This window comes from Apostichopus japonicus, chromosome 13, assembly GCF_037975245.1.
Source record: "Apostichopus japonicus isolate 1M-3 chromosome 13, ASM3797524v1, whole genome shotgun sequence".
NCBI lineage: Eukaryota > Metazoa > Echinodermata > Holothuroidea > Aspidochirotida > Stichopodidae > Apostichopus > Apostichopus japonicus.
Window position 1 is genome coordinate 5712828 of NC_092573.1, and position 27302 is coordinate 5740129.

The 27302-nt window shown below is 37.1% G+C and overlaps 1 protein-coding gene across 2 annotated transcripts in view; it reads left to right on the plus strand.

Annotated features, from left to right (window-relative positions):
- The window catches only part of LOC139978235 (murinoglobulin-2-like), a 48513-nt gene that overhangs the window by 15916 nt on the left and 5295 nt on the right, over positions 1-27302 (plus strand). Inside the window, exons 13-37 of one of the 2 annotated variants that reach the window (XM_071988236.1) lie at positions 802-990; positions 1374-1430; positions 2168-2224; positions 3897-4115; positions 4976-5032; positions 5787-5843; positions 6466-6684; positions 7694-7912; positions 8174-8395; positions 9036-9247; positions 10091-10240; positions 10825-10980; positions 11921-11990; positions 13238-13376; positions 16003-16228; positions 16809-16947; positions 18088-18330; positions 19302-19717; positions 20247-20321; positions 21414-21573; positions 21712-21926; positions 23180-23392; positions 24166-24350; positions 25227-25389; positions 26019-26121. In XM_071988236.1, the coding sequence (XP_071844337.1) occupies positions 802-990; positions 1374-1430; positions 2168-2224; positions 3897-4115; positions 4976-5032; positions 5787-5843; positions 6466-6684; positions 7694-7912; positions 8174-8395; positions 9036-9247; positions 10091-10240; positions 10825-10980; positions 11921-11990; positions 13238-13376; positions 16003-16228; positions 16809-16947; positions 18088-18330; positions 19302-19717; positions 20247-20321; positions 21414-21573; positions 21712-21926; positions 23180-23392; positions 24166-24350; positions 25227-25389; positions 26019-26121 (4161 nt within the window). The remainder of the gene's footprint in view (positions 1-801; positions 991-1373; positions 1431-2167; positions 2225-3896; positions 4116-4975; positions 5033-5786; positions 5844-6465; positions 6685-7693; positions 7913-8173; positions 8396-9035; positions 9248-10090; positions 10241-10824; positions 10981-11920; positions 11991-13237; positions 13377-16002; positions 16229-16808; positions 16948-18087; positions 18331-19301; positions 19718-20246; positions 20322-21413; positions 21574-21711; positions 21927-23179; positions 23393-24165; positions 24351-25226; positions 25390-26018; positions 26122-27302) is intronic. The other variant, XM_071988237.1, reaches the window with a different exon arrangement.

Genomic DNA, 27302 nt, shown 5'->3' on the forward strand with positions numbered 1-27302 from the left:
CCATTTTTTTTGGGGGGGGGGAGCATTCAGACATTGTGCAAAATGTTGATAATCTGAAAGAACTGTTACAATGGTCATTAAAATGGTAAAACTAAGCCTCGCATTATTTTAACTATGCCATGAGTACCAGACACTGAATCTATGCACTTACTGCACAGTCCAATCTTGCAGTAAGGTAGAAGGCAGCATGGCTAGAGTTATGACATAATGTGGCTTGTAATGGTGATCTTGGCTAGAGATATGACATAATGTGGTTAGTAATGGTGATCTTGTTAGAGTTATGACATAATGTGGTTTTTAATGGTGATCTTGGCTAGAGTTATGACATAATGTGGTTTGTAATGGTGATCTTGGCTAGAGTTATGACATAATGTGGTTTGTAATGGTGATCTTGGCTAGAGTTATGACATAATGTGGTTTGTAATGGTGATCTTGGCTAGAGCTATGACATAATGTGGTTTGTAATGGTGATCTTGGCTAGAGTTATGACATAATGTGGTTTGTAATAGTGATCTTGGGTCAATGTGATCCACTGAGCTATCACGTCTGTTATTGTGATCTTGAGCTCCGGATCTGATCATTCCCAAAAGAGGAATTTAAGATCTCTGTAGAGGTCAGTTCCTGAGTGCGAGATCAGTTCCAGTCAGAAAGCCCTCTGTATCAACGCTCCTCATTCACCATTGCTCGACTAGTTGAAAACACCCATGACACCAACAAGCTGATTGTGTCGTTGTTTCATGTTGATGACGACAACGATGAAGTCGTTCTGTCTGTTGATAATATGAGTTTTATATTCAATAGATGAGACAGAATGCCAGCAACAGCTCAGGGAGGCAACAGAGAAAGGAGCCCTGGGTAGCTTCAGACCAGATTGTGATGAGAACGGTCTATTCATGAAGAGGCAGTGTCATGCCTCTACTCGCCGATGCTGGTGTGTTAACCCAGAGACAGGACTGGAGGTGACATCTGGAGTTACACCTGATTGTGAAGGTTAGTGATCCTAATTGCAAATTAGTTTGCCAACTTTTGTAGACAGAAAAGAGTAAGAGAATGGTGTATGTATGTTTCAAACCATCTGGCTGCTCTTTATGGATGGGTTTGTTCCATACGGAACATTTAGTGTCCCACGAATACAAATGTGATGTTTAGGTTATTCTTTGCAAACCTGTGAATTCCCTTCAGTCTGTTAGTGTTTTTGCTGTGATTTTGATGCAATGAGGTATGTATCAGTAAGCGATACAGAGTGATGTTGACAGCATTAAGGAAATATATACCCACTAAAGAGTTGGGTATACATGTTGGTGCTGGTCCTGGTAGAGATAAAGATTGGTAGTGGCAGCATATTAAGAGGTTTATTTTTATTATCTTCACAGCCGAAGAAGAAAGTGGCCCAATAGAAGTTCCTATCGGAGAATTGGGACCACCTGATGGTAAGATGTCATAACAACTTTACAGATTTATGACTTACCAAGAATGCAGATTGCTGAAATAGCTGTCAGCATTGATGGTGATCAATATTCTTATGAAAAATAATGATTACACATACCATACTTTACTTTTTTATATTGATAAGTTAAGTTTCCATATCAGATAATGTAGCAAAACAAAGAAAAATTCAATTCCCAATTTTGCATGTGATTAATGTTTGAATATGATTATGTGGAATAGAAAATTTTCCTAAAAGAAGTTAATCATTTGTTACACTGTTGTTAATCCTTATATTTTGCTGAGTTAGAACATAAAGGATCAGACTCCATGCTCAGTGTTCAATACTTACGGATTGAACCCCGACCCGTGGGATTCTACACCATGTGTTAAAGGGGCTTTGGTTTGATTGAGTGCAGTGTCATCTATGGGCTCAATTTAAAAACTTGTTACATGCACTTACCGAAAAATAGTGACCAGAAAATTATTGATCAAGACCCATATGCCGGCCGCTGTGTGGATTGCATTGTTCTGAACAATTTTGTGACGAATATTTTGAAAACCGCATAGCTATCTCTATTATATGGTCCCAAATTTGGTCATATCAGAGCACATCTAAATCCAAACCTAATACCATACGCAATCCACATGTCTTGATCAACCAGAAAGTGGCATATTTTTTTTCCCGGTATGAAAATGTGGGAATATATGATGTCATTTGTTATGCTGTTTATCTCTTCAGCATTTAATGAGTGCCAAGAAGGATTCTCCTTCGCTCCTGGTGTCAAGAAGTGTGTTCGTAAGTAAACAATTCAACCTTATATTATAGCTCCTGGAGTAAGACTTTGGCACTTGCCCTGGTATATGCAAACATTGATCTCATAGCAGCACTGACAGTCACCACGAATGCAAACACTGTACACAAACCTCTGCACCTCCCCATATGAATGGGTTTATATATATATATATATATATGTATATATATATAATCGTGTTTACACCGGTCCAAAAATCGGGACCGGGTACCCGAGAGCCGTTACCCGTCGGGTGTCCGGGTACCCGGAAAAATTTGTCTACCCTCGTGTATCACGATTTTTAAGAAATGACAAATTGGATGCTATTATAAATGAATCATGTTCTCTACTAACAATGTTTTCATGTTCAAAAACGTAGGTGGAAGATACGGTATAAAACCTTCCTCAATAATTTCTATTTGCTATTGTCTCTTTCATTAACTTGTTAATAATTTCATATAATTAACATTACTACTAACATCGCACGCCTGTAGCTGCATGCTCTCCATGTCTATTGATCACACCATATAAATATCCAAGTTAGCCCTTAAACAGTTGTTACTGCTACTATCTGTTATGCAGACCCAGGGTTCGCATTAGCCGCGAGATTGGGCGATTCGCGCAATTTGATCGCATTTGGAATAAACGATAAGTAAACAGCCACTTGCGATTATTATTTTTTAGTTATCCTGTCTATAATCCGTAAACATCTCGTAAAATTCCTTGTCAGCCTTTCCTTCAATGAAATAAACGAATGAATAAATAATAATTTCTTCCACATGGTAGCCAGCTAACACCACACTAAGTCAATGAGAAATCTAGCTAGGCATAACCATCTGTTTATTCGCTGAAATTGTGACGCAGTTATAAGATATCCATGGATATTTTCGTTATTGCTGTTACGTTCGACCACATGGTTGCTTAACACCACACTAGGTCAATGGGGGAAATCTAGCCTATACCGCTGAAATTGTGACGCAGTTATAAGATATCCATGGAATACTTTCGTTAATGCTGTTATCTTCAACCACAATCATGGTAGCCTAACACCACACTAAGTCAATGGGAAATCTGCCTAACCATCGGTTTGCAACAAAAAAAAATCACACTTTGCGTAGGATTCGGGTAATAAATTAGGAACCGGGTAGTATCGCGTCGGGCGGGTACCCGGATAACCCATGCAAACACTAATATATATATATATATATATATATATATATATATATATATATATATATAGAAATGAAAATAGTACTGAGTTGGAAAATCAAGAACAATGAAAAAACTTCCAGCCTCTACCAGGATTCGAACCCGGGCCTCCCGCTCTGTAGGCTGACACCGTAACCACTAGGCTATGGACGCTGATTGTATGTCCAGAGGTTCGAAACCGGTAAAGAAGGTCGTAATTCCACTGTAGGCATTTATTTATATACATACATATATATGTCTTTCAAACTCTGTACAAGGAAAGGATTTAGGAACATTTAACCAATCTGTACATAACCATCAGTTTGTGATGAAGTCATTGCAAAATGCAGTTTACACTTTCAGACAGTTGAGTAAGCTTTATTGCTTTCCAATGTTTTTGTGACCAGTCATCAAGGTGTGAAATAAATTGGCGTAAATCAACTTTACACAGGCAGGAAAATGTGACTCCTTTTTTTATCTTCGATTTAGGAACTGCAGAAGAAACTGAATGCCAGAGACAAGCTCGTGAGGCTCAAGAGAAAGGTCCATTAGTGGGAGGCCGCCAGCCCGCTTGTCACGAGGATGGCTCATTCCTGCCAGAGCAATGTCACGGCTCTACCGGTTACTGTTGGTGCGTGGACACAGCCACAGGGTTAGAGGTTCCTGGAACCAGCACAGGTCCCACAGAGGAGAATGTAGACTGTGAAGGTATTTGTTTTGCTAAGACAAACTTTCAGGTTGACCATTCTTTGATAATAGTGGTCGAAAGAGAGTAAAATATCTGACAGAATTCATAATGCATCAATTAAAAATCGAAAAAAAAAGAAAAACAAACTTCAATTGATATTCCTAAGATCCACCAATATGTAATGAAAAACACATAATGAAAGAGATAGGCAGAATAGGAGTGTTGTCTGCATGTATTTGGAATTCCAATTGACAATCACCTTGGCTGCAATGTGCCGTTCTATTTAGAACCTGTGGAAGTATTAACCGAATGCCAGAGACAGGCTCAAGAGGCTGATGAGAACGGTCCGTTGAGCCATCATCAGACAACTAACGCAGTTGTCTGATGATTGCTCAATGCGTGAAACTCTGAGTAACAACTACCAGTGTTCCACTAGTACCAACTAGTCTCAACCTATATATATATTTATATATATATATGTATATATATATATATAAATATATATATATATATATATAAATATATATATATATATATATATATATATATATATATATATATATATATATATATATATATATATATAACCATTCAACCATTTGGCTGCTCTTAATGGATACGGAATATTTAGTGTCCCACGAATACAAATGTGATATTTTGGTTTTTCTTTGCAAACCTGTGAATTCCCCTCATTCTGTTAGTGTTTTTGATGTGATTTTGATGCAATGAGGTATATATCAGTAAGCAATACAGAGTGATGTTGACAGTATTAAGGAAATATACCCACTAAAGAGTTGGATATACATGTTGGTGCTGGTCCTGGTAGATATAAAAATTGGTAGTGGCAGCATAATAAGTGGTTTATTTTTATCTTTCACAGCCGAGGGAGAAAGTGGCCCAATAGAAGTTCCTATCGGAGAATTGGGACCACCTGATGGTAAGATGTCATTACAACTTTACAGATTTATGACTTACCAAGAATGCAGATTGCTGAAATAGCTGTCAGCATTGATGGTGATCAATATTCTTATGAAAAAATAATAATTACACATACCATACCATACTTTATTATGTTGATAAGTTAAGTTTCCATTTCAGATAATGTAGCAAAATTAAGAAAAATTCAATTCCAAATAATATTTGCTATTTGCATGTGATTAATGCTGTTAATGTTTGAAAATGATTATTGGGAATAGAAAATTTGCCTAAAAGAAGTTAATCATTTGTTACACCGTTGTTAATCCTTATATTTTGCTGAGTTAGAACATAAAGGATCAGACTCCATGCTCAGTGTTCAATACTTACGGATCGTACCCCGACTCATGGGATTCTATGTCAAGTGCTAAAGGGGCTTTGGTTTGATCGAGTGCAGTCTCATCTACGGGCTCAATTTAAATACTTGCTACATGCACTTACCAGAAAATAGTGACCAGAAAATTGGTCATCAAGACCCAAATGCCACTGTGTGGATTGCATTGTTCTGAACAATTTTGTGACAAATATTTGAAAACCGCATAGCTATCTCTATTATATGGTTCCAAATTTGGTCATATCAGAGCACATCTAAATCCAAACCTAATACCATACGCATTCCACATGTCTTGATCAACCAGAAATTGGCATATTTTTTTCTTCCGGTATGAAAATGTGGGAATATATTATGTCATTTGTTATGTTGTTTCTCTCTCCAGCATTTAATGAGTGCCAAGAAGGATTCTCCTTCGCTCCTGGTGTCAAGAAGTGTGTTCGTAAGTAAACAATTCAACCTTATATTATAGCTCCTGGAGTAAGACTTTGGCACTTGCCCTGGTATATGCAAACATTGATCTCATAGCAGCACTGACAGTCACCACGAATGCAAACACTGTACACAAACCTCTGCACCTCCCCATGGGTATATATATATATATATATATATATATATATATTTATATTAATGAAAATAGTAATGAGTTGGAAAATCAAGAACGATAAAAAACTTCCAGTCTCCACCAGGATTCGAACCCGGGCCTCCCGCTCTGTAGGCTGACACCCTAACCACTAGGCTATGGATGCTGATTGTATGTCCAGAGGTTCGAAACCGGTGGAGAAGGTCGTAATTCCACTGTAGGCATTTATTTATATACATACATATATATGTCTTTCAAACTCTGTACAAGGAAAGGATTTAGGAACATTTAACAAATCTGTACATAACCATCAGATTGTGATGAAGTCATTGCAAAATGCAGTTTACACTTTCAGACAGTTGAGTTAGCTTTATTGCTTTCCAATGTTTTTGTGACCAGTCATCAAGGTTTGAGATAAATTGGCGTAAATCAACTTTACACGGGCAGGAAAATGTGACTCCTTTTTTTATCTTCGATTTAGGAACTGCAGAAGAGACTGAATGCCAGAGACAAGCTCGTGAGGCTCAAGAGAAAGGTCCATTACTGGGAGGCCGCCAGCCCGCTTGTCACGAGGATGGCTCATTCCTGCCAGAGCAATGTCACGGCTCCATCGGTAACTGTTGGTGTGTGGACACGGCCACAGGGTTAGAGGTTCCTGAAACCAGAACAGGTCCCACAGAGGAGAATGTAGACTGTGAAGGTATTTGATTTGCTAAGACAAACTTTCAGGTTGACCTTTTTATGATAATAGTGGTAGGAAGAGAGTAAAATATCTGACAGAATTCTGTTTCATACATCCTTATAATATCTGTCTCAGCAATAGAGACATTAGAACCTAGGTTTCTACCAGAGCATTCAAATCCAAATAGGTGATGGAAACCCTCTTGTATAACCTCAAAAAATGAAAAGAAAGCAGAGGGAGCAAAAATATCCAGGAAGAGTGAAAATGGTAATAGGGGAGTATATAGTGGGACATGAAAAAGTTGTAGGCATGCAAAAACTGTTGAAGGTGGTTTGCCACTTCATAATTTTTTGGTGCCCTTGATTTTATCTGCTAAATGAGTCTTTGACATAACAATGCATCAATTAAAAATCTAAAAAAACAAAACACACAAAAAACGTAACAATGACTTCAAGTGATATTCCTAAGATCCACCAATATGTAATGAAAAACACATAATGAATGAGAGAGGCAGAATAGTAGTGTTGTCTGCATGTATTTGGAATTCCAATTGACAATCACCTTGGCTGCAATGTGCCTTTCTATTTAGAACCTGTGGAAGTATTAACCGAATGCCAGAGACAGGCTCAAGAGGCTGATGAGAACGGTCTGTTGAGCCATCATCAGACAACTGACGCAGTTGTCTGATGATTGCTCAATGCGTGAAACTCTGAGTAACAACTACCAGTGTTCCACTAGTACCAACTAGTCTCAACCTTTATATATTAATATATATATATATATATATATATATATGACTTTCAAACTCTGTACAAGGAAAGATTTAGGGACATTTAACCAATCTGTACATAACCATTGGATTGGGATGAAGTCATTGCAAAATGCAGTTTACACTTTCAGACAGTTGAGTTAGCTTTATTGTTTTCCAATGTTTTTGTGACCAGTCATCAAGGTTTGAAATAAAGTGGCGTAAATCAACTTTACATGGGCAGGAAAATGTGACTCCTTTATTTTATCTTCGATTTAGGAACTGCAGAAGAGACTGAATGCCAGAGACAAGCTCGTGAGGCTCAAGAGAAAGGTCCATTACTGGGAGGCCGCCAGCCCGCTTGTCACGAGGATGGCTCATTCCTGCCAGAGCAATGTCACGGCTCCATCGGTTACTGTTGGTGTGTGGACACGGCCACAGGGTTAGAGGTTCCTGAAACCAGAACAGGTCCCACAGAGGAGAATGTAGACTGTGAAGGTATTTGTTTTGCTAAGACAAACTTGCAGATTGACCATTCTATGATAATAGTGGTGGGAAGAGAGTAAAATATCTGACAGAATTCATAATGCATCAATTAAAAATCGAAAAAAAAAAAAACTTCAATTGATATTCCTAAGATCCACCAACATGTAATGAAATACACATAATGAATGAGAGAGGCAGAATAGTAGTGTTGTCTGCATGTATTTGGAATTCCAATTGACAATCACCTTGGCTGCAATGTGCCTTTCTATTTAGAACCTGTGGAAGTATTAACTGAATGCCAGAGACAGGTTCAAGAGGCTCAAGGGAAAGGTCCATTAGTGGGAGGCCACCAGCCCGCTTGTCATGAGGATGGCTCATTCCTGCCAGAGCAATGTCACGGCTCCACCGGTTACTGTTGGTGCGTGGACACGGCCACAGGGTTAGAGGTTCCTGGAACCAGCACAGGTCCCTCAGAGAAGAATGTAGACTGTGAAGGTATGAAAGTTTTATACTAATTTTTCCATATAAGAAAATAGGTTTTCAGAAAATTTATTTTCATGATTTAATCCTAGTATTTATCAAACCAATTGTCATATGAGAAACCAAATTTTAAAACCGAGCATTGAAATTGAAGAGGTGATTTGAAGGAAACAGTGAAAAGTGTAGTGGTTTCTCCTGATTAATTTAGTTTTGAAGATGACTTTCAGGATGGGTTTGAAGATCAGGCCAAAAGAATCTTTAGGCTACACACTGTGCATATACTTAACTAGTTTTACCTAGCATATGTAGGCACAGCCTATACTGCAGCCTACCTTTAGTCTAATGCTACAACTTATTACCAACAGCCTTAATTCTGGTGGTTAACTTTCCGATGCTTTTGATTTCATCCAACTTTCACAAGTTACATCCAATACTGCTTTCCAAAATGAACGGATGGGATAGACTTTTAAAATACCTGTGAGACTCTTCATTTAGCAAAAGATTATTAAAACTATAACACATCAACACAAATTCAATGTAATATATGTAGTAATATATGTTGATGGTTGTAATATATGTAGTAATATATGTTGATGGTTTTTATTAGGTTCGTCTAACTGGTCAATTTCCTTTGTCTTTGTTTAATTTCACACAGAGTTCACACTTACACTTACACTGCCGCCCCCAACAACTCAAGAACCAATTGTCCATGTGGATCCACAAGCCCTTCAAGAGGCAACCTTCTCGGTCAGGATCACCCCTGGTCTGAGTCCAGAGGCTCGGCTTCTTGTGTACTACACCAGCCCTGAAGGTGAAATAATTGCCGACTCAGTCACCATTAAGGTTAACGAGGCATTCGAGAATGAGGTTTGTTTCCATTTTAATCTTTCTTAATCAAAGTATGCATGTTCAAGGTAGCGTTGACTATGATCACTGAGGATGCACACTGGGATATAATTGGGGTTTCTGCTCCAAGCTGGTACTATATTGACATTTCACTTATCACTTACATATATCAAACAAGGAATTTGTTTTCAATATATCAATTGCTCTCTATGCACCCTGTGTCCACTAAATCTTATGGCGAGCGATCTTTCCAGTACTCCTCAACCATCCTTTGGAATAAACTCCCACTCAACATAAAAGAATGTTGTGTCTGTGGAGATGTTCAAAACTGTTTTGAAGACACTCCTGTTTTCATTGTTATAATTGTTATGTTTACTCTTATTGTATATAGTGTACCTATCTTTCACTTTCTTTTGTACAGCGTGGCGAGACTTTATTGTAAGTTGCGCTATATAAGAACTGTTTATTATTATTATTATTACCAACCTGGAAGAAAGGAGAATAAATTCAGAAAATATGGATAATACGGTGCAGTTCTGTAAAGACTGTAACATATTGCTTGTGAATGCAACGTCTGCAAGAAGTAAAATGTAAGCTCTTTTTGTTGAATCTTGTTCTTCTGATTGAGAGAAAGTTGTCACACAAACCAACTGACAGAGAAAGGTGGATGGAGAAATTTGTCTCATTCAGTTATCAAGCAAAGAATCCTTCAAAGTAATTGCCAAAAACATGACAAGGAATTCATGTTCCACAGATAAAGAAAACTTTTAAACTCTAATGTATGCCAAAAAAAAAAAAACACACAATACAGTTAATTTTTCTGAGAGGGTTGTGAACTTACAATTTATGATGTCTATATTTTAGGTTCATCTGGAGTTTTCAGAGCCTGAAGTTGAACCAGGCAGCGAAACAACTTTAAAAGTTTCAGCTGAAAATGGATCTCTCTGCGGAATCGGTATCGTCGATAAGAGTGTCTACGTGCTTGGAGGTGAAAACAAGCTAACACCTAAAAAGGTAAAAGGTCAACGAACACTTCACGAAAATACTTTCATCCCCTTTCATCATGCCATTATCAGTTCTCGTCTTGTGCAACGGCTGCAAAGGATTCCTTGTTCGTACGATTATCTCAATATTTTAGGCTTCGTCTCTGACATGAAGTACAACAAATTTAATAGAATACTGTCTGAGCTAGTCTAAATGATATGTTAGCAAGAGTAGCTACGTGGCAAACCAACGTACAGCTGTATTGTGGTTTATTGACTGTAAGTCGGTGGGACTGTTTAGAATTAAAGGGAGATTTTTCTTTTTGTTTGGTTTTTTTTTCAGTCCCAAATAGAATCATGCATTTTCCATATATTTTATGAAGTATTGTTTGTGTTCAGTTAAACTGCTCTGCTTTTGTTCTCTATGATAAAACAGATATTTTTTTGTGTGTACACAGAGAACATATCGAAATGATTAATAATTTAAAAATGGGCAATCCAGAAATAATTGAATTCCATATAATTAAAGTCACTCCTTTTGTTTGAGTTTATATTCTACCATCTACTGGAGTTGACCCTTAATTTGCATATTAAAATATTCAATTTTTTCTCTAGCTCTTTGCTGTATTTGACCTGTCTGTCCGAACAGCCTACTATGGCGATTATTGCTCCCACGGCTACTACCGGTATCGCTTTAAGCGGTATATTCTGCCTTACCCAGGATATGGTTACAACACAGTCACATACACAGATTCGTCAGAGGCATTTAAGGTAAGTTTCTGGACAAGTGAAACTTGTCGAATGTATCACGCCAAGTTAAGCAGGTCTTTTAGTTGTTGATAAAACAGATGGTTTGACAGGGTTTTGCATATACCGACTTTCTGAAAAGAAAAAAATAATAGATCTGCTGCTCATTCTGTTCCACAAATTCTAGTATTGGAATGTTTTGTTCTAACCAAAGAGCACCTTTCAAAGTAACCAAAGAACACTTTTTAAGTACAAAAGTGGATTCAGGGATGCTGTTTTGGGCACTTTGTATTCACGGTTTTACATTATACAGGGGCGGGGTAAGGAGGAAGGTCAAGAGGGTCCCCTTGTGCCCATTTTATCCACTGCTAGTTTGACACACCATCTCAGTATCTTGATTTTATTTCTAGATATTTGAAGGTCATATATTACCACAGGAAATCCAGGAGATCAAATTATAGTTGGTGGTCTGTGGAGAGAAATGTCTCACCAAAGTGACTTTACATTAAACATCTTGTGATATGTATGTTTGGATCAAAGGTCTGATAAATAGGTCCTTTATTTTTGCTCGTTGTAGATTGAAATGATATATTCCTGACTATTCTGTCGCCAGATACAAAATTCCCTAATCTTGACATTAAGATGTTGTTTCTACCATATGGTGCAGATGGTTTAAGAGCAAACATGAAACAGTACCTGCCAACAGCATATCCCATCATGTGCAAAGTATTTGTGATTCTTCTAAACCATTGCAAATATTATAAAGGATCTAGTTGGTAGCTGTGGGCCTGGGGACGTTTTCCCTTTGTCACTAACTTTCTCAAGATAATTAAAGACAACAAGCCTCCATTCCCCTACCTTCCCCCTCCCTTCCCCTCCCTTGCCCTCTCTTGCCCTCTCTTCCTCTCCCTCACCCACTCCCACTCCCAGCCATTGAACTGACATATAATTGTTTTTGTTACAGAATTCAGGTTTGATGACAGTAACCAACTTTGATTTGGAGGTGGCTCCATGTACTTATAGTCCAGCAATTGGTAAGTGTTGCATATTCATAAAGCATGCAGATTCACCCAGTTACTCACATCGTCCCTCACTCTATATCCAAAGGAAACATTCTGGATTTTAAAGTATATGTAATTATGCCAAGAAAGTGCATTCTTTAGCTCATGAAATGCATTTTCCTTGGGCATATACCTATAGCATTATTCCTTACTGGGATGGTAAAGTGTTGGAGGAGTCATGTAACTATGAACCTATCATTGGTAAGTGATATTTGGGGCGGGGGGCATATTCATAAAACAAGCTTGCATATACTTAGAACATGATTTTATGTTTTCATTTGATGGATATATGGTACAAAAGCTAAAGCAAAAGCTGTTTGCTATTTGTATGAATGAATTTGTACATTGAATAACTTCAAAATAAGACCTCAAACGCAAACGATGTGATTCTATTAGTAAAGAAGACTAACAAATAATGTCTTACATTTTCTTACACAATGAGAATTGTAAGTTCTCAGCTGTCCATACATTATTACTATTACATTATTATTATCAAACCTGAGAAAGAAGTCTTAAAGCTGCATGTGTACTGTTGGTCTTGGTTGTATTAAAACCACAAAAAGAAAAAAAGAAGGTTATCCTTGCATGGGTTTAATCCCATCAATTTCTGAATGACAAAAATGAAATATTGGAATTGAAATACAAAATCATGGGCTGTGCCCTTATATTTTTAATATTTTCCCCAATTTTCCATTTATCAATTTTTGCATGGCTTCATCACTCACTCACTCATCTATTGCACCTACGAAGTGTCTCTTCATTTGTCGGATTTGTTGAAAGTATGCAAGAGTGTTTTTGCCATCTCACCCTCTATATGCTAAAGTGTCTCTTTCTAATTAAAGATGTTAATGATGAGGGAGTAATCTGTTATTTCTCAGTGGAGAATTTGTGGCAATAGGCAGTTTTTGTATACTTTCAATTATTTCGGAAAATACAAAGCCATTAAGATCACTCTTGTTAAAACCCTCTATGAGACAACAGAATGGACTTTCAGCAAAATACTAAAAAAAAAAAATAGAACAACAGAAGCACTTGTACTTGAGCAAGTTCCTGGTATATTTGCTGGGCTGTCTGTATACATATGTTTTGGTTTTTTGTCAAAAGTTTGACTTTCTTCTGTTTCATAATGGGACATGTAAACGTGAATTTATAACAACAGAAGTATCCAGCAGTATTAGCTAAATGTAACAACAATGCTTTCCTATTACTTCATATCAAAGCCTACTCTGTAGCTAGGGCCGGCGGAGAAGACTTATTTGACTCACCAGAGGGCAATGGAGGACCTGCCAAACAGGATGGTGAGGATACAATCAGGAGCTACTTCCCATCCACTTGGTTGTGGACTTTACAGAGAGTCAGGTGAGATTCTGCTCTGAGACAAAACCAATTTCAAGAGATATCTGGGTATTCTTAGAAATCAACGATTCAGTTTTGGGTTCTTTTAGTTTTTCCTTCTCATGTTTTGGTTTGTTCCAAATCTCTTGTGAAATTTCATTAATTGAACATTGAAGTACTGTTGATATTGTTACAACACCGATGAAACACATGGACACTCAATATATAGTATCATCAGCTTTATTATATTGTATTTGTATCAGATGAGTTATAACTGAAGACATGGTTTTAATACTATTCATAAATTTAAATGTACAAATTCGGCTGATGCCAAACTTGCCATGGAGGCCTAAATCCTTGTTGTATTTAGGAAGAATGAATGCAATGTTTGTTGTTACTCAGTGGTTAGGCTACAAGTGTACTAGTTTATTACATCCAAGTTAATGTAAATGGAAAAAAAAGACATATAATTTATTCCGTTCACGAATCAAACTAAATGCGCAATCAAAGTTAACAAGTGATTATGCTATAATTAATTGCTGTTATCACTCATTATCTTCTTCATTTGAAACATGAAGAATGTCCTATCAAGTTCAAACTTGATGGTAGGTGCCTGATCTTGCATACTTGTGCCTGCGTAATTGATGACATCATAGGTCAAAGTAGGGCTGTGAGTTTTCGTTTAAAGACCTAAACGTTTAAACGGTCGATTTTTCGTTCGTTTAAACGTTCGCGAAATCGCGAGAAAACGCCGAGCACGCATAGCATGCGAGCATAAAGGCGTGGGGTCCAGGGGACCACCCTAGGGCCCTGGTGGGGCGAAGACCCCGGAAAAGGAAAAAGGAAAGGAAATTTTTGCGTGTCTGGCGATAAAAAAACTCGCAGTTGAGGATGCAAAATACTGACAACTTTTTTAATTTAAATTGTCACGAAGCTGATGACAAATTTTAAATGACAAGTTAGAGTAGCTATATTATCTTATGAAATGAAAAGAGATTTAATCTGTCTTACAATCTTTAAGAAGTTTAACTTACAGAACCTCCGATATTATGAAACAAAAAACGTTCGGCAAAGCCCCGTTTCTAGACTGCCTAACAATGAATAGCGCGCACTATAAACGTACATCAGTTTACAACTGCAGTACGGTTTAACTAAAATACTTAAATACTGCGGTAGGATACTATATGAGCTCAGAATTTTCCCAGGTACCTTGCCAAACAACTGTGCGCTCATCCCCTGTCTAACACCTGTTTGTTAAAATTTTTGGCACGTTTCCAAGAAACGTTTCATGGAGTATTCCCCGTGATACACGAGGCACAGTTCATACACGCAGCACAAGATATCAAGCTATGGCCATCTTTATGAAAGTAAACCTTGTAATAAAAAATGTTTTAGGCCACACGGCATGATTAACTAATGCTAAACATTATTTCCATGTTCTTGTAGAAAACGTCAAGTTCGCAAAATACAATTAGTTGTGTTTTAGTAGTTACGTGAGATCGGTAACAGACGAGGTGGGTAGGCTATTTGCTATACACTTAACTATGGTAGGACATTATTTTGTCCGTATTTTTGGAAATTCTAGAAAATACTTTCTTTTCCCCCCGCTTAACACCAGATGTGGTCTTACGGTTTATTCATAAATAGGTGTACTAGAGCCTTGTTTACATGACATTAGTTGCATTTAGCACGATATGCCAGTTTCGCGTGAAATTTTCGAAAGTGTTTTGCTGGCTCTTTCGTAAAATTTGAAAGGACCATTTTTACTTTTCGTACACAATTGGTAATTTCTCTACTGATTTTCAGAGTTTTTTTTTACGATCTCCAATGGATACATTTCCTTTGATCATGTATTTGAACAACTATTACCAAGTCGAGTATTGGACCCGGTATTGTCTGGTCGGAGAGTTCAACGTGATGGACAGGGATTGTAATCATTTCGATCGAAACATGCATTGACTGGATTATCTGCGCCGCTGCTGTCGGCTCGATATAAAGTACACTTGTGCCGCGAATTAGGAACTTTTCACAAAAGGATAACAGCGTTCAAGTTTAAGCCATTCATATCCCCGGATACATCGGAGGGGGGGGGACAAAAGTAGGATTACGTTCGAGGTTTATGATTCGACTGATCGTAAGTTGTGTTGTTTTTTCGCGTAGTAGACAAAATAAACATGGGAATTGATACGCGATTTTTGCCAATAATTTAAATTTCAGTTGATATCATAGTTTCGTTTAAACGTTCATCAGGTTTTATTCAACGTTTAAACGATGTTTCGTTCGTTTAAACGTGTAAACGACACAGCACAAAGGTCAAGAAATCTAAAAAATTGTTTTTATTCATAACCTGCTTGTCAGTGTTTTGGAGAAAGGCATTAAATCACATGATGTGTAGAAAATGATGGGAAAAATATTAGCAGTACGTAAATTCTGTTTCTATCAGAGAAGGGTTAGGAACTGTTCATACTGTCAATTAGAGTGTTTGGAAGCATGATAGTAGAGGACAGTACAGAGTGTTACTTTGCAAGACTGTTTAAGCTGGCCGCTGCTATATTACAAGTGCTTTGAAACATGACAGTGCTAATTAGAAAATTTGTCTCAACTGGCTGCTTACGCAAATTTCCATATCATGAATATTCATCGTCTTCAGTGAGACTCCAGCGGAGATGCAATTACCCGTTCCAGACACCATCACCGATTGGATCGCTAACGGATTCTGCACGAACGTGAAGTATGGAGTAGGAATAGCGCCACCCATAACTCTTCGTGCCTTCCAGCCATTCTTCCTGTCCATGTCACTTCCATATTCTATCATTCGCACAGAAAAAACTCCCATCAAGGTCTCAGTCTTTAACTACTTGGAGCAATGCTTAGTGGTAAGTTATAATAGAAATGATTGGACCATCTTAAAATATATCTTTGTCAATACAAAAAGTTGCACACAAGTAAAATGTAGTGTAGAGAAAGAATTTTTTTGTACATTTTCAAATTCAGATTTTTGCCAAAGTGTTGTCGGTTAAACATTTGTGGAACTCAGACTCTGACTGCAGCTACCCAAATATTAAGAAATTTCACCCAAGATAGAACCTGGGCACGAAAAAAACCCCACCTGGATTTGCTCTCAGCTATCCTCAGTCCCGATAAATTGAGAATGTAACAGTGTGAGCATGAAGATGTTACAGCAAGTGAGATGTCACAAGAGAATAGATGAGGGGTGGGAGTGAGGGGTGGGGTGGTAAGGGATTGGGAGGGTATTGTTACGTATGGCACTCCTATGTGTGAAAGACAAGGAAACAGCCCACTACCCATCTGCCCACTTTTTAAAAGAATGATGACAGATTTGTAATTTTTACCATTTTTGGCAATCTGGTAAACTATGAGGTATGTTATATGATGTATGGAAGTTTGGAAATATCTTTGAAATAGATCATGACATGCTTTTCCTTCTGATTCTAGGTGAGAGTAACATTGGAAGAAAACGAAGACGTTGTTCTGAGTGGAGATTCTATGTACACAGTGGCTGTACCAGCTGGAGATGTTACCACGGTAACTTTCAAAGTTGCTGCTTTTGTTTTAGGTGAAATCCCCCTTCAAGGTGAGAACCCTTAAAAGTCTTTGGATCTAGCTGAAAAAAATTCCGTCTTGCTTCTATTTGATCAGTATTCATGGAGGATGAAGTCTTCGGATAAAAATTGACAGTTGTAAAGATCTCTCATATACTGGGAGAAATTCAACAAAATTGTCACTATATCAATATATATTTCAAAAATGGGATTGTTTTATCAAGCTTTAACACGACATATTTTAAATTATTGGTAGTAACAGACAATACGGTTGTGCCTAGTTACCAGAAGGATTCGTATATTGATGGGAGGACCGTGCTGGAGGGAGTTGATGCAATAGAGTGAAAGTTACAGAACTTTAAACTGGTTGAAAAGGGAAATGCTTTTTTAGTTAACTATCAATTAAGTGTTTGCTCTTCGTTTTGATTCCGCTTAGCAAATGTTTCTGTGCCTGATGTTGGTCATAATGATATGACTACTATCCGAGAATTCGAAAATCTCCGCAGGAAACACATGCAGTAGATACAGTTGCTAAACATTACCTTCGTTGATTTCATCACAAAACTGAGCTATTTGAGAATATTGCATGATACTTTTTTGATACTTAAAGTTTTAAGTTATACATTTGTTTTTGACCTAGTGGGGTCAAGTATATCCCAATAGGACTTTGGCATGATAGCGTATAGTATGGAGATACAAAGTTTGGAATTGTGGTGAAGAATTTCGTGTCAAGGACAAATTAACAACAAGATTAAAAAGAGAGGGGAAAGGTTTTGTAAGAACCCGTTCAATGATGACATCACAGAGCCTTGGATGACATCATAGAGCACAGGATGACATCACAGAGCAAAGGATGACATCACAGACCACATATTGTTATCCAGTTTATGTGGTATTAAATGGTTGATGTAGCCGAAATAAGTCATCTACAAACAAGCATATCTAGAGTTGGAAACAAGATATTGAGATTAGGTGTTGTGTACTTTGCCAAGCAATGTGGAACGTTCCTGTTAAGTTTCACATTGTCTGCCACTGTAATAGTCCTTTAAGTATTTTCCCCAAATATCAATGTGCTGTACGAAAGGATATATCATTAATTTTTAACAAGTACATAATAATAGTTGTAAAGATGTTGTACATCAAGGACATTTGTTTTGATATGTCTAATCCAGTGACTGCCGAGTCGATCAGCGATGATGAATTCCTCTGCGGGAATGAAGCCGTCGCAGGGGCAGCAGGCACTTCCGACACCGTCCTACGAAATTTGAAAGTGAAGCCCGAAGGAGAACCAGAGACACGAACGGAGAGTGTGTATTTCTGCCTGGAAAATAATGAGACTTATAACAAGCATGTCTCACTAAAAATACCCCCTCAACATGTACCTGGGACTGCCGTTGGTGAGATAACTGTTACAGGTAGGTCACAGGTCAGATTTCCATTATGGTATAAATGAAAGAATGGGTAAGTTGAATGATTGCAACGTATCATTCACAGCAGACTTGTAGTGAATCCAGTACTGGTACTCATATTCTAACATAGTCCTTGTAGTGAACCAGGTACTGGTACTCATATTCCAACATAGTCCTTGTAGTGAATCCGGTACTGGTACTCATATTCTAACATAGTCCTTGTAGTGAACCAGGTACTGGTACTCTATTCCTACATAATTATTTTAGTGAATTCGGTACTGGTACTCATATTCTAACATAGTCCTTGTAGTGAACCAGGTACTGGTACTAATATTCCAACATATTTATTGTAGTGAATCCGGTACTGGTACTTGTATTCCAACATAGTCCTTGTAGTGAATCCGATACTGGTACTTGTATTCCAACATAGTCCTTGTAGTGAATCCGGTACTGGTACTTGTATTCCAACATAGTCCTTGTAGTGAATCTGGTACTGGTACTTGTATTCCAACATAGTCCTTATAGTGAATCCGGTACTGGTAATCATATTCCAACATAATTATTTTAGTGAATCCGGTATTGGTACTTGTATTCCAACATAGTCCTTATAGTGAATCCGATACTGGTACTCATATTCCAACATAGTCCTTGTAGTGAATCCGATACTGGTACTTGTATTCCAACATAGTCCTTATAGTGGATCCAGTACTGGTACTTGTATTCCAATAAGTCGTCTACAGGGGTACTCACTCAAAAAACAGAGCATCTTTGAATAAGAACTCAACCAACACCGAAAGAAACTTCCATTCTATTATGTTTTATTTACACAGATGTCCATGGCAACGAGCAACGCAGAGTGTTTTTTTTTTGTTTCTTGAAACTTAGTGCTTTCTTAATTCCTATCTAAAAGAAAAATTCACGTTATCGCCTTTGAATGTTAAAACAAATGCTCTGTATTCTGAAATCAAATTTCTCAGGCGACTTAGTTGGCAACAGTCTCAGTAACGTTGAGGATATGCTGCGAATGCCGTACGGATGTGGAGAACAGAATCTTCTCAGTATGGTGCCTAACATCGTGGCATTGCAGTACCTGCAGTCTGTGGGAGAAGCCACACCAGAAATCACTGAAGAGGCCAAGAAAAACATCTTGAGCGGTTACCAGAGGGAACTGATCTATCGTCGTACCGACAACTCGTACTCTGCGTTCGGCAACAGCAACCCCTCGGGTAGTACCTTCCTGACCGCATTTGTGGTCCGTACCTATGCCCATGCTCAGAAGTTTGTGGAAGTAGATGAAGAGGACCTCTTCGTCACCATCCAGTGGCTTCGAGGAATCCAGGAGGTCGATGGATCCTTCCGAACTGTTGGTTACCTAGCTCACAAGGCCATGAAGGTATAAAATCGCACATTTCATCACCCGCACACTTCGAAATATCCTGCTGTCTTTTTACAGTGTTTGGTTAGATATATTGTTTGTAGGTTGATGGATGTTTACAAATGTTGGCTGTCGCAAAAAGAGAAGGGAGAAAATCGCTCAGCAGTCCCTGTGTGTTTAATTTGTGGTGGTTATGACTACGTAGCAGTCATATTTTGTAAAAAAGATGTGGTTGGGAGAAAGGGGGTTGGGAGAGGGTGGATACTTCCCTAACTCTTCAGTCTAGTGTACGTATGAGGGATCATTGAAAACATAATATCCTTGAAATGGAATCGGTATTTTTTCTTAGCTGTAATACTGGGAAGTTGTGCGTTACAAAGTATCTTGGTCACATATGTAACCATGATGATAGTTGGAGTTGCTTCTATAAGGTAGCTCTTAAGTAACATTCAGCCTATGTCATTTTCAAATACAATAAATATCATGTATTTTACTTATATTTTGTATCAATCTATCCCGAGTGTGATATGTTTTCTACTGTTTACAGGGAGGAGTGAACAACAACGTGACCCTAGCTGCTTATGTTGTTTCAACATTCCTGGAAGCTGGATACGGTACAGAGGTAAGATCTCTCCACAGTGATTTCAAAGTGTGAATGTATGAAGTATTAACAAGAATATTGCAAGACATTAACCATACACAGTGGTGTGGCATGGTGCAGTTATTGAAAAGAAAAGAACAACTAAATCAGCCTATATACATCCCCCTAATTATCTCAAAAGTATCAAAGTCTTGTGAGTCAATTAATTTAGATGTGGTGTTAAACCAGTTACAATTTTTGTTGGCAGGGGTGGGGGTGGGGGTGGGGGTGGGGGGGAGAGGGAGGGCGCAGATTGCTTCATGAACCGGTGAAAATTGTTCTCTCCTAGTTATTGTTTTTCATATTTGAATTTTTTTTATATTCGAATTGGTTCTTTATGTTTTATCTACAAGAAACACTGCCCTGATTTGATATGCGACAATAAGCCACGCAAAGTGCTTAACCTAAAAAAAAACTGTTCAATACAACTCCATTTGCCCCGCTTGGATCTGAGGTTTCAATTATGATCAATATATGTGATAGCTGGACTTATTGATATGATAGCAAAAATCTGTGAAATCAAAATAAAACGATTAAGGTTGATGTCAAGGTCACACTGTTATCTTTACAATTCAGTTTATTTACATACATATATATGTGTTAAGCTGGTTTAAAATTATGATGAAACATAAATCCCTTTTTACAAATATTTTGCAAATGGAAGATAACAACTGGTGCAATCAGTGTTTATGCACCTATCTGGGTTTCTTTTTTTAATGAATCTTCAGTAATATGATACTAAAAGTTGAATTAATCCTAAATATCAAGGAAGTTTAATATAGTTTCTTCACTCCTTAGACATCTTCAATGGTGGTTAAGGGAATTAAAAATGAATTTGATTTGATTTTTTTTAACATTCGTAAGCCAGATTATTTTCTTGTGTTAGCATCAATCACATCTATGAAGCAAATTTTAATATTTTTCAGTGTCTCTCTACACTATTGGAGATGTATTTTGACTAGCCCATCTGATAAAATATATCATTACTGAAGCTAAGTATTTCATTGCATATCAATAAATAATCTGTTATTCCTGTAGAGGTCTAATCATACTTTTTGTCGTGTGTTGTGGTAGGATAAGACGGTGGCAGCTGCCTTTAAATACCTGAATTCTCAGCTGGATTCGCTAGAGGATACCTACAGCATGGCTCTGCTTGCCTACGCATACGCTCTGGCTGGCATGGAGGAGTTTGATCAAGTCTACGAAAAGTTGCAGGAATCCGCTATCAACTCGGGTAAGAAAATAGTGAAGAATCTGAAAATTTACTGGACCTCTTTATAAGATTTGTACCCCCTTCCAAACACTGACGAGGGAAGAAAAACTAAAGATAATTTGACACTTTGTCTCTAAAATGTAAATCTTCCTCTTTCAGAGGGAACCAGGCACTGGGAGAGTAATCGTGAAGGTCTTCCTTCATACACCTCTTACTACCAAGATTCAGCCAAGTCCCAGAACATTGAGATGACGGCCTATGTGCTAAGGGCTATGATACTCTATGACATTCCAGATATTGAAGTGGAAGGCAGCTATATTGCCCGTTGGTTGGTAGCTCAAAGAAATCCAAGGGGTGGCTTCAGCTCTACACAGGTAAGAGAGAAGAGTTGATTGGCGAAAGGGGAAACGAGTCATGCTGTTGTTGAGGGCAGGTCAATACATTTCAGTGGTTTATGGTCAGAGTTACCGTAAAGCTGGTCGGAAGATGCAAACATTAAAATAATAACAGTATAGATATATCATTATTGTATTTGTTGCATTATCTAATACCATTCCTGATGGTATCTGTTGATTTGTGATATGTTCGTCATCTGAGAGGAATGATAAAAGCATTGTCCACAAGAATAAAATCGTGGCTTTGCATATAGAAGAAATGTTCAAGAAGAGAAAACAGATAAACAGTATGTTAATGATTTATAATTGTCTTTGCTACTTGATCATTCCTGATATTATAATCTTTGTTATGCTTTATATCTTAGAGTAAATTGTTTCCTACAAGAATATGTTGTAGCATTTGAAAGATACTTTTAAGCAGCTTTTTGAGTCTGGTTGGAAATTGTTCCAAACGTATAGGTATTTCTTAACCTAAGATTGGAATTTATCAAAGTAAGACATCCTTCTAAACTTTTTCCACAAATTAAATGTAATTGAATGACTAATTAATAAACAAATGTCATTGCACGACTAATTAATAAATGCGATTCAGTCCTCTGCATTAGCTCGGATGGATACCCCTCTTTTTCGTCAAAAAAAAAATACACATGCAAAAGCAATTTTAAAATGCCAATTTTTTATCCAATTTTGCTTTACAACTGAAAATGAAGTTTGACTGAACAAACTCTAAATGAGTCTCCATTGGGATTTTACTTTCGGACTAGAAATTAACATATTCATTAATTTAAGTAAATTAAGAATAAGTGTTTAGCAGGTTATATCTTCAAGAAATGCTTACTTTTCCCCGCAGACAATGAGTTTTTGCGACAACCTACATTTACTAGCAGCCTCGTCTAGCCTACTTTGCATACTAGAAATGTGCTGAAATGCTTCCTAAATGCCACAACTGTTTAGGCTATTAAAGATACTATCAAAATATACATTGGGGAGTAAAGAAAGACATCCTAAGTTTCTTCTGTAACATTACCATGGTAACCTTAGTAAAGTTATACAGCAAGTGAATTGTGGTTACAAACCACAATCAACTACTTAAATATACCAAATGTTAACAATTGTTTCCAAACAAGAAGTAAACTAATTACTGCTAACAATGAGCATTTTGAGTTGTCAAATTGATAGACCGTGATCTATCTTTAATATTTTTCCACCCTTTTCTGTTTTTCATTTCTTAGGACACAGTCATTGGTCTAACTGCATTAGCAGAATTTTCCTCGATGGGCTCAGGTAGCCCTGAAATCACATTGACTATGAACATTCGTGGTGGAGAAACCTTGGAATATGAAGTAACCACGGATAATCGCTATGTCCTCCAACAAGGCTTCTTTGAAGACTTCCCAGCTGAAATAAGTGTCAGTGCTACGGGAACTGGGTGCGCCCTCTATACCGTGAGTGGTCATCAAGTTGTAAAACCTATCATTCAAAATATACAAGATCAGAATTGAAATTTTTGGAAATTTCTGTTCCTTTTTGAAAAGAAAATCAAACCAAATATGTGTTTCTCCATTTTGTGTTTGTTATTGTGTTTGGGATATTCGACATAAAGTATTCAGTGAAGTAAAAGAATAAATGGTCTGTTCACCACAAAATATCAATTTCATTTTGTGTCAAGTATGACATGGGTGGTTTCATATCTTTCTCGCAACATGATTCAGTGTTTACAGTTTTGCTTTTTATTTTATTTGAACACTTCAAAAGTTTTTCCCCCTTTGTTGTTTTAATTATGTCTTATATGAGATTTCTGCAAATATGAAGGGTGGTTCCATTTCTTTCATTCTGTTGTGTCTGTTTCCGGCAAGAAAAGCAAACCTAAAAAGTGGTTTTTATTTATATATTTTTTATTTTGAGATATTGGTCATTATGTATTGACTTCAGCAGAAGAACCAAATGTTTGTTCGAGTCAGTGTTGAACAGAATGAGGTAAAAAAAAAATGCTGCTACTTATAAAAGAATTACTTTGGTTATTGTCGTTATAAGGTAGGTTTCCACATGTTAGATCTCTCTGAAAGCCAACTGACATTCTATATCCATTTAGTATAGGTAGTGTTTTAGTTTATGTGTTACGGAAGTGTTATTCGCTTCTAACATTTGCTATCAATGCTGTATATAGCACAGTTGTTGTCAATGTAGCTTTTCTGAAGTGATGATCTTGTTTTTGCAGGTGTCTGGAGATTACTACATCAAAAAGGAAAAACAGTTGTTAGATCCATTCTCGATAAGCATCAAAACTAAAGGTAAAAGACCACTTTCAAGGAAGAGGAGGGACACAAGTGAGGAAAGTGAGGAGGAGGAGGAGACAGAAGAAGCAGCACCTTGTGACAAATTCACCATCTCCATCTCAGCAAGGTAAAATACATGTCTTTTATACCAGATTCATTCCCTGTTAACAAAGGAACAAACCCAAAAGGTGGATAAAACAATTAATTGTGCTAATTTTAGCACAGAATTTAATTACTTTTTGGGATCACTTTATTTGTGCAGTATATATTTCTTACAGCCGGTGATTGTATGTGTTCACCAATTTTACCGAACCAACCTAGGATTACTAAAAATAGAAAAGAGGGATTGCCATTGATCAAATATTTTTCAATGAAGCTGGTTCATTAGTAAGTAAGTCATTTATGAATTTTGATTTGATCCTGAAATCGTAGCCCAGACACTGATCGTAACAGTACAAATGACATTAAGAGTGAAACAAGGTTACCTAATCTTGACTTTGGACTTCATTAATTGGAAATGAATGATGGCTAGTTCAGCTAATTACCAGCATCGTTATTGGCTTTTAGTATCAAATGCAACAAAAGATTGATCCAAATGGCCCCAATAACTGCCAAAGGCAACAAGAAGCAAAGAAGAAGGTTGCAGTAGCTGTAAACTTCCACTGCAGCAAGGATGGATGAACCTAATATCAAGATCAAATATGAAAAATATATATATATATATATATATGTCAAACCAACAGGATGTATTGTGTGAAACTGAAGGTACCTATTGTGTAATACAAAAGGCTACTTGCCTACACAGACTTGACCAAGGGTGCTGTCACCCCCTTCTATCCTACTTCTCATACAGTGCCTTAAAAGCAACTTAATAACTATTATGTCTCAGTTTTGCTTCTACAGATGTACACCACTTCTTTGCAAGGTGAAAAATACCTCCAATTGTTTTTAGTAATCCCTTTTAATCCCTTTCTTAATTAATCCTTGAATTTAATCCTGACAGATATAATGGTGAAGACGGCGCGTCCAACATGGCCATCGTAAACGTCCGTCCCGTGTCGGGATTTGTCTTCGATAAGGATTCTTTGGAATCCCTGAAGAGGAAATATGACTTTGTTAGACGATACGAAATCAATGAAGATACCATCACTTTCTACTTTGATGAGGTTAGTTTGGTAATCTTTTCACCACAATACTGAGAATGTTCTCAGGTTGTAAACTTACTGAATTTATTCACCTAGCCAATTGAGGTTCTGTATAAATTGTCAGCTCTTTGAAAGTATCATGGCAAAGATAAAAAGTGTGCAAGCAACCACTTGAAATTATCTGCTTTCCTCCTCCTCCTCCCCCGCTTTCCTCCTCCTCCGCTTTCCTCCTCCTCCTCCTTTTCCTCCCCTGGCCACTGCTACTATGATCAAAAGTCTTATCGTCAAATAATCAAAGACTTCTGAAGATGAGTTTGTAATTAAGTGACCTGTTCTCTCCTTGCCCAAGCACTGTCATGCATGCTGTTCTTAGATGGTTAAATAATAAGTCTGTTTAATCCATCAGTTTAGTGTTAAATTTCCCTGAAATGTTTATCACAAATCCAGCCATCACATATAAAAAAGATTTAAAAAAACAAAGTTTTGCTCTCTCATACAGGTTTTACCTGTAAAGATGCTTTATTTGAGTGTTTTGAGAATTTTTGGATATTTCATGGCCATGAAAGTTACTGTCAGTGTAAATAGTTCTTTGAGAAGGTTGAGATGGGGAATGCCATTTATAATCTGTTTCTTCTTTTCTTTTTCTCTAGATAACAAATGATGATATGGAATTTGAATTTGACGTGATCAAAGAGTTTGATGTAGAGGATGCCAAACCAGCGTTCATTACAATCCTTGACTACTACGAGAATGGTACACACTTATTACAAATACATTCCTTCTTCTTATCTCCATTCAATCCCAGGCCTAAAATTTCACAATTTGCAGCCCACTTGCTAAAAAAAGAACAATCCCAGTGCTTAAAAAATGCATTGGTTAAATTTCAATTTCTCACTGGTATTTCCCTGAATTACAACACTCATCAGTTATTTTTGCTGAAAATGTAGGCTTATTTATCTTAGGTATGGAAAGACAACTGTTAACTGACTAACCATGTGCTTTAAGTTTCTACTGGCATGAAACTCTCAGTGCATTTTTACTTCTCTAATGGCAAATGGCATTATCCTTTGGCATTTAACCAGTAAATAACCCTAATTGCAAGGCCAGAATCCTCTCTCTTGAGCTTTCCTGGGTATGTGTCATTCATAACAGTGATGCATTCACATTACCATACATCAAATATCTCAAATCAGAATCAAAAAGTAATTTCCAATAAGTTTTCTTTAACATTTGATACAAGTATTTGTTGCTAACTTCCCTTCACTGACCCATCAAGTTTCATGTAAATAAAGGAGGAAGATTTAAAAAGGTTTTAAATTTTTCCGATTTCTTATTTGAATGTTAGTAACACTAATTTGAATGATCTAAGCTGCCATATTTCAGAATAAAAAAATGACAACAGAATGTCAGTAACTGTATAGTTCACTTTTTAATTGATAAAAACTAAAATGGCAGTTTCTTAATGTGGCATCTTTACCAATTTTGCTCTGAGGTAAAACTCATTAGATTTGCTGACATTTGCTTACATATTATCTAAGTGATTATTGTTACCAAAGACTGTAGAATGAGTGCACTGTTGATAAAAAGGAAAGGGGGAAAATTGGGAAATTAAAATGCTTTGAACTTAATCAAATTTTTGTGGTCATGTATGCGAAAGTAGCTGATGAAACTGACACACAATTTAGTCTAATGAGAATAGTAAATGGAGTTTATTTAGTCAGCAGGCACAGTAAGCCTCATTATTATGCAATTCCTATGCTGTATACGTTTCTTTTAAAATATCGGCTTGAAGGCATTCATCAAACAATGCTAAGCATCCACATTTTCATTTGAGAGTAGCCTAACGGCTTATAACTTATGACAATAAAATTCTCATCAATTCCATGAACAGGTTTTGATCTTGTTGTGTTAACATTTAGCATGTCATCATATCA